We start from the raw sequence: 20926 nt of genomic DNA, 5'->3' as shown, positions 1-20926 counted from the left end.
ATAATAATAATACTAGTACATTGTATTTGTTTAGATCATACTGTATATAAGAAGATAAATCAGAATACCAACGTTTAGAATACAAAATACAAAAAAAAATGGATGGTCATGTGGGGTAGGCTAGTCTGAATAAGGGAGTTTTTATGTTTGGGGGAGGGGCCATGAGTTCCATAGTGGACCGATGTGCAGGTGGAGGGAGGCTGAGGAGCAATAAGAATGCAGAAATGATTCGCTGAAACGTTTCCATTGTGCTTATTTGCATTTACTTTTAATTGGATCGCCACCTTATCCACTTACCTCAAAACAGTTGAGTGTAATATTTCAAGAGTTTTAGAATTTTCTGTTTTTCCATTCAAGTGTGTATATGCACAAATGAAAATATGGATAAAAACAGATGATGATGAGTATGGAAATCCATATAGTGACCAATCACAGGGCAGTTCACAGGTGCTGGTGCTCCCATTGCTCTGGTACTGGAAGTGCTGACAAAACGTTCCTACTTGCAAGTCAAAATCAGCAGAGATTTTAAGATATTGGCAGATTTACTCTCTTATGTATGAAACCAGTGCATATGTCCATGTTCGTCTCAATGAAACTCAACAATCAACTATTTTCCAGTGGTCCTTCCCACTGCAGCTTAAAGTCCAAAGTTGTGTATTGAGATTCATCTACAGTCCATAAATTCAGAGGTTAGATAGCACAGCCTTATACCTATTTCCTCTGAAGTGTAATGGATGTAATGTGTTGGCATTGAAATATTGGATCTTTGTTAATTCCATTTCAATCCCCAAGGAAATATAATTGCTCGCTTTGCCTTTGACTTGGAGATGAGTTTTAAAAGCAATCAATGAAGATACAAAAGGCAAAGAAAATATGCATACAATGAATTCAAGAATTCTCAATTTTGGTCTCCCTGGACATGCTGGAGACAAATAGCTGAATTTGCCCATGTCTCTTTTGAGTGTAGGTCCACAATAGCCAGTCATATCACAGCCACCACGAGGGAACAAGGAAGGAGCAGCTGTCAGCTGAGAAGGAACAGAGGAGGAAAGACGAGGAGGGAGTCAAGTCATGCTCCAGAAATAAACAACCTCCTGAAGTGTGGATCTCTGAGGAGGGGTGAGTGTGGCCTTAGCTGATAACAATAGCTTTACTGGTAACATGTTGTCCGTGTACACTTTATCTGGTGTATAGTTGATTGAGTAATGTAAAATTTCATGCCACGATCTTCCATTCACAAAAAATCAGCTTTAATCTCGGATATTTTTTTAACCCGACATTTGAGTCAGAATGTGCAGATGGTATTGTTTTCTAGATGATATTGTAATCTGTAGTGAGAGTAGGGGACAGGTGGGAAGAGAGCCTGGAGAGGTGGAGCTCTGCACTGGAGAGAAGAGGAATAAAGGTTAGTAGGAACAAGACAGAATACCTGTGTGTGAATGACCGTGAGACCGGTGCATGGTCTTTTAAAGGTTTTGAAAATTGCCCCAAATAGACATAGTTGTTAACAGCTTCATAGTTCATTAATGGTCTAAAAATGACAGTTTCAGACTCATTTTGGTATTAGTAAATACCCAGGTGAGTAATAATGACCTAATTTGGGTAAATGTCTCCCACCACCATTTGTTTTACAACACCACCTACAGTTTTATGCACCCTACATTGCAGAAGAAATGTCAAGTTGTAAGCACTAGTGTTGTTGTGGACACTGTACAATACATTGTCTCGCTCGGCAGTTGACATGAGATTCCATGCTGAACAAAGAGCAAGTAACATTAAGCAAGAGAGCGTAAATTACATGATGCCTTGGAAGGGCAAATTCCAACATCTCTGGCTCACCAAAGACAATTACAAAGACTGGTTTGCCCAAGATCCCAAAGTGTGCTGCAAATCAATAAAAGTGGACACGATGGGCGAAAGCAGCTCTTACAAGTTGCCCTCCCATCTTCAGCTGTGTCAGCACATTTGGTATTTGAAAGGAAAGGAAATTGCCTTGAAAAGTCCTTGAATCTGATGTCAATCAAGACGTGGGAACCCTGCAGGTGGTATGGTGAAGATGCAAGGATTAGAGGTAGAGAAAGTGGATGAGATTAAATACCCCGGATCAACCATCCAATGCAAGGGACAGAACACAAGAGAAGAGGCAGGGTGAAGTGGACATGAGTGTCAGTGCTGATGTGTAACACAGGAATAGCAGCAAAAGTGAAAGGTCTCCAAGAAAGTAGTGAGACAGGCTATGATGTATGTCCTGGAAACAGTGGCATTGTCTGACAGACAGGAGGCAGAGCTGAAGATGCTGAGATTTTTGTTGGGAGAAACCAGGATGGACATGATTTGCAATTAGCTTATTCAAGGGACAGCTCAGGCAGAATGGTTTGGAAATATAGTCAGAGAGTCACCGCTGAGATGGTTTGGTCACATTATATTATATATTGGATAAAGGATGATAAAGATGGAGGTGCCGGACAGGAGGAAAAGAGGAAGACCACAGAGAAGGATGGATGTTGTAACATAAGTGGACATGGGAGAGGACAGGATGGAGGTAGATGAGCTGCGGTGGTGACCCCTAAAGGGAGAAGCCAAAAGAAGAAGATTCTTCAGTTAGAAACAACTCAATGTTTTGACTTGTAGATAGAAAAAGTTGGAGCCCTCAAATTCATTTGGTTTGTATCCATAAGCTTTCAGAGGATGAACACAAACATGTATCCCTATTTATGTATAATATACATCAATTATATAAATATTCAGAAAGGAAACAAACAAGCTAATGTTACTAAACATGTTACAAACACTTCCTGCCAGATGGTTGACAGGAGTGTACCGACGTCAGCTCCCCCTGTATAATATAGGACTGTATATTTGGGAGTTTGACAACATTTTTCATGTGGAACACTTTTGCAATGATCCTGGTTATGGAAATTCACTACCAGCAACTTATTTTGAGTGCTTTGAATCACTCATATATCATCCCATCCCTCGTTGCATCATCACAGAAGGCTGTGTGTTGATGTTCTAAATCCACCGTGCTGGAGAGGCCACTGGTTGGCTGTCTGGACCAACAGTCTGTTCAGGGACTGGATCCAGGAAGTAGCCTCGCTTCCTCTGCCTCTACAGACATTTCATTTACACAAACCATCACTGCCAGTCACATTTAGCAACTGCTCGCTCAGTCCCTCACACTGACATCAGTGAAAGGAGCAGAACATCATATGGACATGCATATGCAACAGAGCATTAGAGCATTAGCCATAAAAGTCAGCTATAAAGAACAGGAAAGGCTAAAAAAATAGATCAATTAAAACCAAAAAATCTTCCAGTTAAATCAACCAATGACAGCGTTCGGTCCATTAAACCACATGAAACCATTTACACCAATAAAATCCCAGTATTATAACTTTTTTAGACATGCAAGGATTAGTGGATTGATCTATCATTTGGTAAGTGATTGACTGTCGGGCTTCAACAAATGATTGTTTTCATAATCGATTCATCTGACCATTCTTTTCTCAGTGAATCATTTGGTCCATAAAATTTCTAAAAATGTTAATCAGTGTTTTCCAAACCTGGAAATGATGATGTTGATAATGTCAAAATGATCAGATTCAGTTTTGAATGATTTCTTTGTTTTATGGAGCAAAGAAACTAGAACATATTCACATTTAAGAAGCTGAGAAATCAGAAAACACTCGATTATCAAAACAGTTGATTATTAATTAATAACTGATAAATCCTAATCTATTAGTCACTTATTGGTTACAGCCCTTATTAGCTGTTCAAGTTATTTATGAAACCGAAATGATAGATATAATAGTTCTGAAATCTTGAACGTAAGAATGTTTCTGGATTTCTGATTTTCTTGAGTTTATTACAACTGTACTGCAGGGAACCATCCGTCCTGTGATCACAGCTCGCTCACCTTGTTATTCAGCAGCATGTGTGTGTTCTCAAACCACTGATTTAATCAAATCACTGAGTCACATTTTTACTGAAACCACGGGTGTGCATGTATTTACTCAAAAGAATTTGTATTGACAGACACATACTCAGACATTTTCTTCTCATCAGACATCAACACTACAGATTTGTGTGTGTGTGTGTGTGTGTGGGGGCAGAGTGGTGCCATCTGTGAGTCTGGTTTTGGTTTGATGCTCATCACAGCCTTCCTTAACGAGTGCCTCATCCTCACTCCTGCTCACTTTCTCCACCTCTGCCTCTTCAGTCTGTCAAGAGTGATGCAGACAGGTCGTTGAACTTGACATCATTTTATTACTGCAGTATAGAATGTTGATAATGTAGATGTGTCGTGAAAAGGTAGGACAAGCTTTTTGATACCTGCAGGAAAAAAAAAAACACAGCTGATTCTAATCAGACAGATTGTTTGTTGGAGTTTTTTCATGCTTATGTATTTGGAGCAGCAGCTGGTCTGGACCAGGGTTTCCCTCCCTCCGTCTCTGAGCTGTTTTTATTGGCTGGCTGCAGCAGTTCCCGGACCTCTGGCCAAAGCGCCGGCTCCCCCTGTGTTTAGACTTGGTGGTGGTGTGAGCTGTGATGGGGTTATAAGGCATATATTGGTTTTGAGGCTTATGAAAGCGGCTCTGTTGAAGCTGAAACGGGTGCCTCGCTGCCTCGCTGAGAGGACTTCAGTGTACACAGAGGGTTGGACCCCAGGCCTGACTGTCAAGCTGTGAGCTCAGTGTGTAGCAAAGGCCAAACAGATAGTGCACTTACACTGGATAAACACAGGTACTAAAAAGCTGCTTACAGGTGCTAATGGACCTGCTGCCTGTCCGTCAGCTCCTGTTACCCTCTCATCGATCGTCACTCTCCTCCTTAGAGGAGCAGCATCAATAGACAACTGCCAGAGAAATGCTCTGAGGACCAAAGTGAAACCTTCTGCTCTCTTTACACCTACAGATCAAATGAGAAGTATGGCCTCGTGCATGGTGGAGGGAAGGGTCCGTGTGAGGACTGTGACGCCTCCCGTCCCTATGACTGCAGTGACTGTAGCATTGCTGTCAAAGCTGGAGGTAAGGATGGAGAACGAAGGAACAGGAGTGTGATGTTTCTCTTCTGTCACTTTTTCACTTTCTACCCTGTATTTGCAGGGAGTGAACACCAGAGATCTCAGACACGGGGAAAAAAAGCATGCTGTTATACAGATGATGCAGATGAACATATATTAGACATACATGAGCTTTATGTGGTGCAGTCACTGCTCATACAACTAAACAACAAGCAAACAAGTCAAGTGTTGTTTCCCATTTCATCTTAGAATCAACTCAATGAAAAGATCAATAAGTACTGATCTGAGGGTTATTTTATTAATGAGGAAAACGTCATCTTGCTTTGTCATAGTAAATAGCCAGGAGGCAGAGCACATAAACCTTCTTAGTGGTTATAAATGAGACTGATGGTGGTAGCAGAGCAGCGTGTGTTCAGCATGTCAAACCCTTTGAGCCAGAAGCTGGATTCATGTGTGTCGAGGTAACCCTGGCGTTCTCCATCACTTTGGCTCGGGAGCAGTATTAGTGTCCTCCCACACATGTTTATGTTCATACTAAGAAGATATTCCTCTGTGAGGAGTTACACTTTAATAAATTGACTTTGGTCCAGATCCAAAGTCTTTTACACGTCATACGTCTGTTGTAACCATCGACTATTGAACAATTAGAATCAACTATTAAACCAAGCCGTCTTTTCAAAACTCTTTCTCTCCAACAAAACACATCATGTCTCAGACGAAGCTTGGGTGCTTTTCCACTACACAGTAACAGCACGATTTTTTTGCCTTTCCATCAGCGACAGTACCTGGTACTTTTTAAGTAGCTGCTCTGGTCGAGGTTCCAGGTGAGCTTACAACAGACTGCAGTTATAAAGACTTAAAAATCCTGAAAACATGCGTTCATCTCCAACATTTCAACAAGGACATTTCTAAAAATGAGAGCTTTACTGTGTGTTTCATCATTTTTGCAAAGCCACTTAAATAGTCCATAAAATCAATTTGCATGTCTTTAAAACAACAATCACAATATTATCTTAGATGATCAATCTTGCCCACCTCTAATATTTACAGTATATACGTGTGTGTATATGTATATACACACACACACACGTATATGCTGTATATAAGCTCAGCATGCACATATACTGTAGGTATATCATCCGTGCTTTGGTTCTGTCGTCTAACAGAGTCTGAGTTTTGTGCGTACAGGCTATAATAAATAGAAGATGCGAGGAAGAGTCTCTGCATGTTGCATCCAGAGGAAAGAAAATTGGTGCAGTGAGGGAAAATGAGATTTTAATAACACATGATGTCACCATGTTTCTTCTCTTCTCAGTATGCAGTGCTTGGCAGTGCACAAACATGGTTCAAATGATGTCGTTCTTTTCTGGTCGTACGGATGTTTGACGAGGGGTCGTGTCTGATACGCTGTGTCATGTTTGTTTGTCTTAGCACGTACAGTTGGAATGTAGCGAGCACTTTCAGTGCATCTATTGATATATGGGCCAAAAAAGTAGGTCAAGTTGGTCTTTATTCACTCTGAAATAAACTTTCAACCTCCCTAGTGAGGGACAGGATCCTCCTGGCAGAGTAGGTTTTTCCTTTCCCTGCACACGTGCACTGTGCTGTAATGCTTGCAGTGCTGATAATCCACTGTCTTTGTTGTGCTTTCTTTTTCTTAGTTGAATTCTTTAATAGCCTCGAATGAAAACACTTCTTTAATGCGTTTTCCAGTCCCGTCTAAAAATGGAGAGATGGTAGAATGTGTTTGAAGGTGGTTAAGTAGTTTTCAGAGTCTACATGCCCATGTGTCCGCTTAACCACACATTGCTCCTGACGGCTGTGCTGGCAGCATATGAACTGATATGAAAAATATGTATGACAGAAAAATGAGCTGCACATACAGTTGAAACAAGAAGTTTACGTACACTATATAAAAAGACACATACGCTTTTTTTCTCACTGTCTAACATGGTATCAGACAATCATTTTTCCTGTTTTAGGTCCGTTAAGATTACCAAAATTATTTCTATTTGCTAAATGCCAGAATAATGAGAGAAGGATTTTTTTTAGACAATATTTTATTACTTTCTTCAAAGTCAGAAGTTTACATACGCTAAGATTATTATGCCTTTAAGCTTCTGATAGGTTTATTGACAATATTTGAGTTAATTAGAGACACACCTGTGGATGTATTTTAAGGCACACCTGAAACACCTGCTTCTGTGTGTAACATCATTGGAAAGTCAAAAGAAATCAGCCAAAATATCAGGAAGAGAATTGTGGACTTGCACAAGTCTGGTTCATCCTTGGGTGCAATTTCCAGATGCCTGAAGGTGCCACGTTCATCTGTTCAAATTATATGCAAGTATTAACACAATGGGAATGTGCAGCCATCATACCACTCAGGAATGAGACAGGTTCTGTGTCCCAGAGATGAACATGCTTTGGATGAAATGTGCATCTCAACCCAAGAACAAAAGCAAAAGACATTGTGAAGATGCTGGCTGAAGCTGGTAGGAGTGTGTCATTATCCACAGTGAAACGACTACTGTACCGACATGGGCTGAAAGGCCACTCTGCCAGGAAGAAGCCATTACTCCAAAAGAAACATAAAAAAGCCAGATTACAGTTTGCAAATGCACACAGGGACAAAGACCTTCATTTATGGAGATATGTCCTGTGGTTTGACGAAACTAAAATCAAACCATTTTTTGGCCATAATCACCATTGTTATATTTGGAGGAAATATGGGGGAAGCTTGCAAGCCTGAGAACATCATCCCAACTGTGAAATATGGGGGTGGCAGCATCATGTTGTGGGGTTGTTTTGCTGCAGGAGAGACTGGTGCACTTCACAAAATAGATGGCATCATGAGGAAATACTGAAGCAGCATCTCAAGACATCAGCCAGGAAGTTGAAGCTTGGGCGCAAATGGGTCTTCCAAATAGACAATGACCCGAAGCATACTGCTTCTGAATCAATCTGGAAATTGCACCCAAGGATGAACCAGACTTGTGCAAGTCTGCAATTCTCTTCCTGATATCTTGGTGTGCGGGTTAGGGTGTGTTTCAGGTGTGACTCAAATGTTGTCAATAAACCTATCAGAAGCTTCCAAAGACATGACATGACAAAGGCATAATATTCTTAGTGTATGTAAACTTCTGACTTAAAATAATAATAAATTAATAATAAATAAAAAATTGTCTAAAAAAAATCCTTCTCTCATTATTCTGGCATTTAGCAAATAGAAATAATTTTGGTAATCCTAACGGACCTAAAACAGGAAAAGTGATTGTCTGATTTCATGTCATACAGTGAGAAAAAAAAGCATACTTGTCTTTTTATATAGTGTATGTAAACTTCTGGTTTCAACTGTAGATGTGCTGTATGAATGTGTGAGTGAATGGGTGAATGGCAAAAACTGTAGTGTAAAGCACCTTTGACTCATCAAGACTAGAAAAGTGCAAGTTAAATTTCCCAGTTACCATTTTTTCTGTCGTAGGTGTCTGTGAAAACCAACTACTTCACCCAGATAAACAAAAGGATCAGGAGTTCTCTGATCTGGAGGAAGTTGTACATGGTGTGGGCAACGTGAAGGACAGGGACTGTGGATGTGAAGACAGCTGGTCCAAGGACGTTGAAATCTGTAATTCTGAGAAAGGCCAGCCAATGGAGCCCGAACCCAGCCCATCACTCACACGTCCCCCCAAGGAGTCCACCCAGAAGCCCTCGGCTAGAACCAGAAGGGCAATGTTTGCCAGCAGACGCCTCAATGCTTCAGCATCCGTGTCCTCCAGAGGCCCCCGCTCTCCACAGAGGGAGCCACCCTCACCTCGCAGCCTGTCACCCAGGCCTCGGCTGTCCCCTGCTCCTCCCTCACTCTCCCCATCCAGTTGTCATGTCGCCTCCTCCCAGCTGAGACCAGTCTCCCCAGTTAGAAGCCTGTCTCCTGTAATAGTTCCACCCCATGGCTCAAACCCCCATGGACCTCCAGGCTCCCTGGCAGACCAATCGTCCACAACAAGACTGGTGAGTCACTCTTGTACTTCAAAAAAACACAATTACATCACTGATTTCAATATTCTACAAATAATATTCATTATTTATTGTTGCTGTGTCAGTGTTACGTCTATAATTAACACTGATCAAACCTCAGTCCTCGCTCTCCTGGGACTCGAACCATCTCTGTTAGTTTAGCCTACAGTTTTAAATAAATCAGCTTTTGGCTCACAAAGCTAATCTTGTGTGGCTCAGTTAAATCCTGTTGAGTCAACATGTAGAACAAATATAGATACGCTGGTACATATGAGGTTATTTTAAAGTTAGGCATTTATTGGAAAAGGAAGGAAAGGCAACTCTGTTGTTTTATATCAGTCAGACCAAGCCAGCAGCTCCCAGGCCTTAAAAATAATGCAGCAGAGCTCCCAAATAGACACGACATGTTTTCTCTGGGCAGCCGCTGATAAAATGAGAAGCGGGTCCATCACTAAACACCGTCGATTGGAACCACATGTCTATGACAAAAACAACACGGGTGAATATCTCACTTCACCCTAATAAACTTAGAAAAAATAAAAAAGTCTTCTCCAAACCTGTGGTGATGTTATGGTGTAACCACACGACTTCCTCCTCACACCAATATAGTTCTCACAGGAGAAGATACTCACTCGCATTGTCTGTTTTTCACACAGAGACTTCTGTTCACGTCCTTTTTAAATGCTTAAAAATATGACACAAACACACATGACCTGTTTCTGTGAAGGAGAAAACACTTCACTTACACTGGCCTTTCACGTACACATTTTCTTACAGCACACAGACAGACGGAATGATGTCAAATTTTCATACGTACATGATCCAAATTATTACACAACTAGTAACTAAAAAAAACTGATTATATATAATATTTGGCATTGGGTTAGTGTGTGCATATTTGATTAATCATTTATTACAAAAAAATTTATTTGAATTAAAGTTAAACCAAAAGATACAACACTGAAAAACATTTCATTAATGATTGTATTGATAAAAAATAAATTCTGCTCCAATAACTACCTAAATGGTGGTGGATCTATGACCACAAGGTTGCAGCAGCAGCAGCAGCATGCATTCCATTAGTTTACTGCACATGTGTGCAGCAGAAACAAGAAGAATTTTACATAGTTTCTTGAATGCATTTTGAAGCTAATCTTTGATGGCTGCCATCATATAAACACTACTTCTTTTACCATTAATTACATTACGTGTCATTTAGCAGACACTTTTATCCAAAGCGACTTACAATAAGTGCATTTAAACATTTGGGTACAAACAAGCTCTAGAAGTAAGTAAGTAGTTCAAGTAAGCCAAACTATAAAGTGCTAGTCATAAGTGCGATGTATAAGTAAGTGCTTCTTTTTTTTTCTTGTCGTCGTCGCCTTAGTCGAGATAGAGTCTAAAGAGATGTGTTTTTAGTCGGCAGAGGAAGATGTGGAGGCTTTCTGCTCCGAATCTCGATGGAGCTCGTTCCACCATTTGGGAGCTAAGACAGCGAACAGTCTTGAGTTCTGTGAACGCCCCTGTGATCCTATCAGTGAGGGGGCAGCAAGCTGGTTAGCCGATGCAGAGCAGAGTGGGCGGGCTGGGGTGTAGGTTTTGATCATGTCCTGGATGTAGGCTGGACCTGATCCGTTTGTAGCATGGAACGCATGCACTAGAGTCTTGAAGCAGATGCGAGCAGCTACAGGAAGCCAGTGAAGGGAGCGGAGGAGCGGTGTAGTATGAGAGAATTTTGGTAAGTTGAAGACCAGTCGAGCTGTTGCATTCTGGATGAGCTACAGAGGTCGTATCGCACACACAGAGGGAGACCAGCCAGGAGGGAGTTGCAGTAGTCCAAGCGTGAGCTGACAAGAGCCTGGACCAGAACCTGTGACGCCTTCTGGGTTAGAAGAGGCCACATCCTTCTGATGTTGTGCAACATGTATCTGCAAGATCGAGCTGTTGCAGTAGGTTGGCAGTAAGGGAGAGATGGTCATCAAGTGTCACACCCAGGTTCCTTACAGTATGAGAAGGAGCTACCACAGAGATTCTTTTGCTCCCTTCCTGGGAGAAAAAGATACTTGGTTTTGTTGAGATTGAGTTTCAGGTTGATGGTCAGACATCCACTGAGAGATGTCGGTCAGACAAGCGGAGATCCGTTCTACTACATGTGTGTCGGAGCTGGCAAAAGAGAGAATGGGTTGGGTGTCATCGGCATAGCTGTGATAGGAAAAACCATGAGAGAATAACAGAACCAAGAGAGTTGGTGTATAGAGAGAAGAGGAGAGGGCCCTAGACAGAACCCTGAGGGACCCCAGTAGCTAGAGGACAGGGTTCTGACACAGATCCTCTCCAGGTTACTCTGTATGTTCAGAAGATAGGAAGATTTTGAAGATAGGAGGAGAATAGTGTAAGTGCAGAGCCTGAGACACCTAGTTCTTGAAGGGAGGAAGTAAGGATCTGGTGGTTGATTGTGTCAAATGCTGGTTAGCAGCTGGTTAGCAGCAGTCCGACAACCACGGGGCTGGGGACGACTTATGAACCCGCAGTGAAGTAAGAGGACAGAGGGAGTCAAGAGAGGAGGACAGAGTAGAGAGGAAGGTGTCTATGGCAGAGTTGGGATGCATGAGGGAGAAGGAGTCAGCTGAAGGAAGTGCTGATAGAACAGTTGAGGAGAGAGAGGAGGGAGAGAGTGAGCGAATGTTACGACAGACAAGTGCAATATCTGATGAGATGAGATCATCAGATTGGGAGAGTGGGAGAGAGTAGGATATGAAGAATTGATCAGAGACATGAAGAGGAGTTACCGTGAGGTCGGAGGTGGAGCAGTTTCTGGTGAAAATGAGGTCGAGATGTTTGCCAGCTTTGTGAGTTGGTGGAGAAGGAGCAAGTGAGAGAGAAAGAGAGGAAAACAGAAGAAGTAGATCGGATGACTTCTCTGACTGGATGTTGAAGTCTCCAAGAAGAACAAGTGGTGGACCATTTTCTGGGATGTTTGGAGGAGGACATCAAGTTCATCTAAGAAGTGTCCCAATGGGCCTGGTGGATGGTAGATGACAACAATGATTAGTTTTACTGGGTGAGTTATAGTTACAGCATGAAATTCAAACGACTGTGAAGAGAAGTGTGGCAGTGGGTAAAGATTGAAAGTCCAGTTGGGGTTAATGAGCAGACCTGTCCCGCCACCTCTGCCAGTGGATCTGGGTGTCTGGGAGAAGGAGTGGGCGGAGGAGTGAGCCGCAGGGGTGGATGTGTTGGAGGGTGTTATCCAAGTCTCAGTGAGAGCAAGGAAGTCCAGGCATTGCTCTGTAGCAAAGCCAGAGATGAACTCAGTCTTGCGGGCAGCTGACTGGCAGTCCCACAGGCCCCCTGCAACAAGGTGTTGGATGTGTGTGGAGCGGGTGGGATAGATAATGAGGACAGATTACAGTGATGCTGTGAGTGAATGTGAGGTTTGTAATATCTATGAGAAGAGACATGAACAGGATTGGGAAAGGTGCACATTTGTGAAAGGTAGAGAACAATTTCAGACAGGTACTTAAAGTTTAAAGTTAGTTTTTATTAATCCCCTTAGGGAAAGTATTCCTCTGCATTTTGACCCATCCTAGAATTAGGAGCAGTGGGCTGCCACACTGAGTAGTGCCCGGGGAACATTGGGGGTTGGGTACCTTGCTCAGGGGTACCCCAGCCCTTTTTGGCTGGGTGGGGATTTGAGTCCGTGGCCAAGTTCCCTTTCCACTTGGCCACAGACTGCCCACTTAGCCTCATTAGCCTTCTCCAATAGCACTTCTGTTGTATTTGTTTCACAGTAAATCAGTCCTACATATATTACTGTGTAATTGTTAGCTGTAGACATGTTTCTACAGTGTTTGTGTGCGCAAAATACCATGTAGAGACCATTGTTATTGACTGGTATTGCTAGCCCAAGATACGTCTGCATCCATGTTTTTTTCCATGAAGTCCCAGACCTCCGAGGTCTAATGCAAATGGAATAGAGCAGAAGCAGAGCGAAGACAGAAAAGAAGCAGGGCATCACTGGGTGGGGTGAAAAGTGGGACTACTTGCACCTGTAACCACACCCAGCAGTGATGTCACAGTGTCCTGATACACGGAAGCTTCTGTCACTGAGCTGCTGTGTTAGCTCTGTGAGTCCCTGTTTCTAAAAGAAATATAGGAGAAACCTTTCCTGTATTCCAACATTTCATCCAGTCAGGAACCAGAACGCAACAGTCCTCAAGCTGCTCATGAGGCCTGGCTGTTTGTGAATGAATGCCTCATCCCTTCACCAAACATGTTCATCATGTGATGTAGACAGGAGGGAGGGGAATGCTAACAGCAACAAACAACACTTAAGCTTAAAGTTAGCCTCCATTGCAAACAGCAGATATAAAGTTTCACTGGCAGACATTGAATATGCTACACCTAACTCTGTTTGTAAATGTGTATAATAGATTTTAAACTGTAAAATGTAGTACCTGTACATTTTACAGTTTAAAACTGTTTGGTTACCTTAGAATAAGCAGGCAAACCTGCCACAGCAAGTGGTTCAGCTAAAAACAGCTCCATCCACATAAACCAACAAAGACACACACACACACACACACACACATGTTGGACATTCATGACTTGAGGGGACATTGCATTGACTTACATTCATTTCCTGGAGACTTACCCTAACCTTAATCACAATTACTCCTGGCCTAATCCTAACCCTGACCCTAACCTTCCCCTAACCGTAAAACATATCTTCACCTTAAAATGTAGTTATTTACGTTGTGGGGACTTGATTTTCCACACAAGGAAGACAAGTCCCCATAATGTGACTGTGTAAACAGTTTTAGGTCCCCACAACATTAGTAATACCCGCACATACACACACACACACAGACACACACTTCAAAAAACATTAAAATGATCGTACATCTAAAAACGATCTCCTAACTCAAGAATCAAAGACATTAAAGAGTCGCTTGCGTCACCATTGTCCTCTGACCACTGCTGCTTAAAGGGCAATGTTACCCTCTATTATGAAGCTAATGCTAATGCCAAGAAGTGGGCTGAGACCTGAGTGTAATGTGCCACTGAGTTGCAGCTGTGTGAGGTGAGACAAGCCTCTCAATCGCTTCAGGGGGGTATTCCATCAAGCAGGCTAAAGGCAAAGCCAAGCTTAAATGGCCAAGTCTGGCTAATATGAGTGAGAGTTCGGTTCCATCAAAGAGGCTGAGATTAGCCCCAACTCAGTAACCATGGAAACTATGACTCCGGCTAAGCCTCGACCATGGCTAAGCCATAACTGTGGCTCAGGTTTCCGTTCCATCAATCTGAGCCTCAACCCTGTTCCACCAAGGTAGCTAATGTGAATGCCAGCCAAGTAACCATGGTAACTTATGCTGCCGGGCAAACCTGGTCTGTAGCAGGCTAAAAGGGAAGCTTAGCACCATCTTTGATCAAAGAATGGCCAATAGACAGAAACAGAGACACACAACTGTCATGGAATGATAAAATAATATGTAAAACATAAACTATATAATAAAATGTATTCAAGAAATTATTTATACTAATAATTATATTACATTACATTACATGTCATTTAGCAGACGCTTTTATCCAAAGCGACTTACAAAAGTGCATTTAAACATTTGGGTACATATAAGAGCTAGAAGTAAGTAAGAGCTTCAAGTAGAACAAACAATGAAGTGCTAGTCATAAGTGCGATGTACAAGGTTTTTTTTTGTTTTGTTTTTTTGTCGTCTTAGTCGAGGTAGAGTCGGAAGAAATGTGTTTTTAGTCGGCGTCGGAAGATGTGGAGGCTTTCAGCTGTCCGGATGTCGATGGGGAGGTCGTTCCACCATTTGGGAGCGAGGACAGTGAACAGTCTTGAGTTCTGCGAGTGCCTCTGCGATCCTCTCAGTCAGGGGGCAGCGAGCCGGTTTGTCGATGCAGAGTGGAGTGGGCGGGCTGGGGTGTAGGTTTTGATCATGTCCTGGATGTAGGCTGGACCGGATCCGTTTGTAGCATGGAACGCAAGCACTAGAGTCTTGAAGCGGATGCGAGCAGCTACCGGAAGCCAGTGAAGGGAGCGGAGGAGGGGTGTAGTGTGGGAGAATTTTGGTAAGTTGAAGACCAGTCGAGCTGCTGCATTCTGGATGAGTTGCAGAGGTCGTATGGCGCATGCAGGAAGACCAGCCAGGAGGGAGTTGCAGTAATCCAAGCGTGAGATGACAAGAGCCTGGACCAGAACCTGTGCCGCCTTCTGGGTTAGAAGAGGCCGAATCCTTCGGATGTTGTGCAACATGTATCTGCAAGATCTAGCTGTTGCAGCAATGTTGGCAGTGAGGGAGAGATGGTCGTCAAGTGTCACACCCAGGTTCCTTGCGGTGTGAGAAGGAGTTACCACAGAGTTGTCGAGGGTGATGGTTAGATCTGTGGTGGGAGAGCCCTTTCCTGGGAGAAAAAGAAATTCAGTCTTGTCGAGATTGAGTTTCAGGTGATGGTCAGACATCCACTGAGAGATGTCAGTCAGACAAGCGGTGATCCGTTCTGCTACCTGTGTGTCGGAGCTGGGAAAAGAGAGAATGAGTTGGGTGTCATCGGCGTAGCTGTGATAGGAAAAACCATGAGAGCGAATAACCGAACCAAGAGAGTTGGTGTATAGAGAGAAGAGGAGAGGGCCCAAGACAGAACCCTGAGGGACCCCAGTAGCTAGAGGACAGGGTTCCGACACGGATCCTCTCCAGGTTACTCTGTATGTTCGGTTTTGAAGATAGGACGAGAGTAGGGTAAGTGCAGAGCCTGAGACACCTAGTTCTTGAAGGGAGGAAGTAAGGATCTGGTGGTTAACTGTGTCAAACGCTGCAGAAAGGTCCAAGAGGATGAGCAGAGAGGAGAGAGAGGCAGCCCTGGCAGTGTGGAGTTGCTCAGTGACAGCAAGAAGTGCAGTTTCGGTCGAGTGACCTGCTTTAAAACCAGACTGAAGAGGATCAAGAAGGTTGTTCCGGTGAAGGTAGGAGGAGAGTTGATTAAAGATAGCGCGCTCCAGAGTTTTGGAGAGAAAAGGAAGAAGAGAGACAGGTCTGTAGTTATTTACTTCAGACGGGTCAAGGGTGGGTTTTTTAAAGAGGGGGGTCACTCTGGCCTCTTTAAGAGAGTCCAGAAAGCAACCAGATGACAGAGATGTGTTAATGAGGTGGGTGAGGAAAGGAAGAAGATCAGAAGCAATTGACTGAAGAAGGTGAGAGGGGATAGGGTCAAGGGGGCAGGAGGTGGGGCGGGCAGAGGTTATTAGGGAAAGAACTTGATCCTGAGATAGAGGGGAGAAAGAGGATAGAGAAGGAGCTGAATGTGTGGTTGGTAGAGTGGTGAGATCAGGAGGTGGGGTTGAGAAAGAAGAGCGAATGTCATCTACCTTTTTTGTGAAGTAGTTGACAAAGTGAATTGGTAGAAGGGAGGAAGGAGGAGGGGGGTGGGGGGATCAAGGAGGTTAGAGAAGATAGAGAAAAGTTTTTTGGGGTTAGAGAAAGAGGATTGAATTTTAGTCTGATAGAAAGATCGTTTGGCTGCAGAGATAGAGGCAGTGAAGGTGGAGAGAAGAGAGTGATAGGAAAGCAGGTCATCAGGGTGTTTTGATTTCCTCCATTTTCTTTCTGCTGCCCGTATCGTGGCTCTCTCAGCACGCACTGAGTCCGACAACCACGGGGCTGGGGAGGACTTACGAACCCGCCGGGAAGTAAGAGGACAGAGAGAGTCAAGAGAGGAGGACAGAGTAGAGAGGAAGGTGTCTGTGGCAGAGTTGGGATGCATGAGGGAGAAGGAGTCAGCTGAAGGAAGTGCTGATAGAACAGTTGAGGAGAGAGAGGAGGGAGAGAGAGAGCGAATGTTGCGACGGACAAGTGCAATATCTGATGAGATGAGATCATCAGATTGGGAGAGTGGGAGAGAGTAGGAAATGAAGAAATGATCAGAGACATGAAGTGGGGTTACCTTGAGGTCGGAGGTGGAGCAGTTTCTGGTGAAGATGAGGTCAAGGTGGTTGCCAGCTCTGTGTGTTGGTGGAGAAGGAGCAAGTGAGAGAGAATGAGATGAAAGAAGGAGAAGTAGATCAGATGACTTCTCTGACTGGATGTTGAAGTCACCAAGAAGAACAAGTGGTGGACCATTTTCTGGAATGTTTGAGAGGAGGACATCAAGTTCCTCCAAGAAGTGTCCCAATGGGCCTGGTGGACGGTAGATGACAACAATGATGAGTTTTACTGGGTGAGTTATAGTTACAGCATGAAATTCAAACGACTGTGAAGAGAAGTGAGGCAGTGGGAAAAGAGTGAAAGTCCAGTTGGGGTTGATAAGCAGACCTGTCCCGCCACCTCTTCCAGTGGATCTGGGTGTGTGGGAGAAGGAGTGGGCGGAGGAGAGAGCCGCAGGGGTGGCTGAGTTGGAGGGTGTTATCCAAGTCTCTGTGAGAGCAAGGAAGTCCAGACATTGCTCAGTAGCAAAGCCAGAGATGAACTCAGTCTTGCGGGTAGCTGACTGGCAGTTCCATAGGCCCCCTGCAACAAGGTGTTGGATGTGTGTGGAGCGGGTGGGATAGATAAGTGAGGAAAGGTTACGGTGGTGCTGTGAGTGATTGTGAGGTTTGTAATATCTATGAGAAGAGACATGAACAGGAATGGAGAAAACGCACATATGTGAAAAGTAGAAAAGCAGTTGTAGGTACAGGTACTTAGCCTCATTAGCCTCCTTGTTAGACTCCGGTTTAGACTCCTTTGTCTTTGTCTTCCTGAGTCTTGACTCCGGTTTAGACTCCTTTGTCTTTGTCTTCCGGAGTCTTCGTCTGAAGAGTCTGCCGCTGAAGCTGCCGCTTCAAAGTAAGTGCTGCTTTTTAAAAGACACCTGATTAGGTGCTGATTAATTGCAGCTGAGTGGCCACTCCCTCTAGCCAATGACACTTCAGTGAAGCTGATTAGAGGCTGATTGGTTACAGCTGTGTTGGCCACTCCCCTGTAGCCAGTGAAACTTCTCACCTGGTGATGGTGATGGCTCAATAGAAACTAGGTCAAAACAGCAACAATAACAACTTTGTCTTTGACCTAGCAGACAAAATATCTTAAACAACTTTCACCTTAACTACACAGACAAGTCAAAAGTCACTAAAGTCAAGCAACACAGTTAGATAAAATAGCAAATAATGAAATAGCAACCAAATAAGAAAGACCTACAGAAGTGATACTTAGCTTAATTCCAGTAGTCCTATGAGATACCCAGATAGTCCAAATGCACACTTATATATAATTATATATTATATAATATTAAGTACACTAAAGAACATTATCACCAAAATAAAATATAATAAAAAAGAGACACAAATGAATACAAAATTGAACTAATTAGCAAAAAAATATAATAAAAGGAAATTTAAAGAGATCATCATTGTTTTGATGTAACAAGGGTTAGGGCCTCCGACTGATAGGAGATAGATGATTGATTTGCTGTCACCTGCATTCACTTACTGTAATAGGGGTCCTCGTCTCCATTGAATTGCTTGATTTGCTAAAATGATTCTAGATAAATAATCAATAGATCTGTCATATGATTATTTCCTATAGAATGATAACCAACATTGCATTTCTTCATGTAATAATCTACCATCAATTGTAATCTACCATAAATGATAAATGTGATGTAAAATACTTTGATTAAATGTAGCCTATTATTATCAAAAATGTAGGCAAGGCAACTTTATATAGTACATTTTAGGACAAGGTGATTCAAAGTGCTTTACATAAAATAAAATGAAAATACAACAATTCAACATATAGCATCTGGGACAAAATACAGCATGTAAAAATTACTTAACATTAGTACTAGGGCTATCAAACGATAAAATATGGAGAATTTCACATACATTGCAGTGAAACAATAATGTTATTTTAATTATGTTCATATGAATGTTACTTATTCGGGTTGTCTTTTCCTTTTAATTGTAGGGATTTGGTTGCATTAATAGATCCACATAATTGATTAGTTTAAAACAAAAACCATCAAGAAATCAATTGGTAGATTATTGTCTCCATATATTTTGTCCCTTTGATGGAGGATTTATAAAACATGATGATGCTGAAATACTTCATTTTCTTTGTCACTTACGCATTCAACCTGTCGCCAATATTCTGCCACGCCACATCCCTCGCTTTATTGATTGCAGCGGTATTGCCCTTCTTTCAGATTATGTGGCTGTAATCCTCATATACCTCCATGAGGAGAACATCTCTGCACGCTCTTTTCTCTTGCTTTTCGGCATTTTTCACAGTTTCCGTGCTCGACTAGAATGGGCTTTTTATTTTCCCTGTGGGCGTGCACAAGTTGAGGCTTAACAGGTGAGGCTTGACTAAGCGTCAGGTGGAGCCAGCTGATTTCACTTGATGGAACGGCTTGGAGCTAGATTGGGAGGTGGAGCTTAGTCAAGCTTCAAGCTTACACCTAAGTCTGGCAATTCTTAGCTACGTTGATAGAATACCCCCAGGTGTTGGAGAGAGAAAGACGACAAAGCGAGAGCTTTGGTGTTGATGTCAGACGACAGAGTGGACTAAGAAGACCAGTGGAAACATTTGAATGCAGTAGCTGGTGTTGAGCAGAGAGGCAGTACACCATGTATAATTTTAATACTTTACACAAAACTGGATAAACAAATAACATTATTATATATCCATATACACTGGTTTACACCTAAAAACAATGGTTGTGGAGTTTTACTGTAATGACAAGTCAGTCACTGTTAGAATGAATGACATTTTCACTCATGCACATGGTGAAGTGTTGAAGTAAGGTAATGCTTTTTAATAATGTCTTTTACTGCTGCTCTCTCTGTAAGTCATAGCACTTTTGCAGAGCTTGGCTTTCTGTCGTTGTTTTCTCAGCACTACGGCTGAGAAATTGATGAGTCACTACTATTGTTGTAAAACATCATTTGAATGACCAGATTTGTCCAGCAGATACAGTCAAGTCTGGTTTTTATTGTTTCATCATGTTTTGTTGCAGCCTGTGGATGAGGGCGCTCTGACCTACCTTGCCCCACATCTCCCACGGCTTCGGGGAGCCCATAATCTCCTGAGTCACCTCCCACTGCACTCCCAGCAGCCCAGCAGGGCCCCGAGTCTCCTCATTCCCATCGGGGGGATTCACATGATTCAGCCCAGGTCCACCCTCCCTCTGTACAGCCTGGTGAGCAGCCCCACCGTCTCCATAGCCTCCACAGCCTCCACAGCCTCCACAGCCTCCACAGCCTCCACAGCTCCCCCCTCAGCTGCTCCAGCTGGCCTCACAGGTAAATGCACATCCTGGAGACAGAGCGACGCTTTTAAGGGGAGGTTTTCTATGCTGCAGCGGCAAGGTACTCTGAAAGAGACGTCGCCTGGCAGCCGAGTCAGCCCTGTGGACCCTGAGGCATCAGCCGGAACACCCGGGAGCAGCCACGCCAAGAGTCGAGAGTGCATCAGCCTCGGATAACAGTCGAGTTCTCGGGAGCATGGACGCACACGTCGTAGAGGCATGTTTATGCTGACACCGCCCAAGGCCAAAAAGAAAAAAAAAAAAGACTCCTTCCTCCCAGACACAACTCTGACAGGAGGGAGAGTCTTAACGGGACAGTGCAAGAAAACCAGAGTCTGACAGTGAACGTCTCACTGTGGTTTCAAATCCAAGAAGAAAAATGAGAGCACTTGAGCACCGCTTTGAATGACGCTATGTAATTATATGAATAATACATACATATATGTATGTATATATACATATATGTGTATGTATATATATATATATATACATATATATGTATATATGTGGACACTCTGTTATATATGCAGTATGTTTTGTAAATCTTTTTTTAACCTCTTGTTTGATGTCATTGATGTTAAT

The 20926-nt window shown here is 43.0% G+C and overlaps 1 protein-coding gene across 4 annotated transcripts in view; it reads left to right on the top strand.

The window, feature by feature from the left end:
* hivep3a (HIVEP zinc finger 3a) overlaps positions 1-20633 on the top strand; it is a 51521-nt gene extending 30888 nt beyond the window's left edge. For 3 of the 4 annotated variants that reach the window (XM_044016936.1, XM_044016938.1, XM_044016937.1), the window contains 4 exons: positions 968-1119; positions 4915-5027; positions 8508-9034; positions 20054-20633. In XM_044016936.1, coding sequence (XP_043872871.1) covers positions 968-1119; positions 4915-5027; positions 8508-9034; positions 20054-20521 — 1260 coding nt within the window. In that variant the 3' untranslated portion in view covers positions 20522-20633. Of the gene's footprint in view, positions 1-967; positions 1120-4914; positions 5028-5105; positions 5770-8507; positions 9035-20053 lie in introns of those variants that run through there. The other variant, XM_044016939.1, reaches the window with a different exon arrangement.
* The last annotated feature ends 293 nt before the right edge of the window (positions 20634-20926 follow it).

Source organism: Solea senegalensis, unplaced genomic scaffold (assembly GCF_019176455.1).
Source record: "Solea senegalensis isolate Sse05_10M unplaced genomic scaffold, IFAPA_SoseM_1 scf7180000014891, whole genome shotgun sequence".
NCBI classification, from domain to species: domain Eukaryota; kingdom Metazoa; phylum Chordata; class Actinopteri; order Pleuronectiformes; family Soleidae; genus Solea; species Solea senegalensis.
This window is presented reverse-complemented; position numbering and strand designations above follow the sequence as displayed.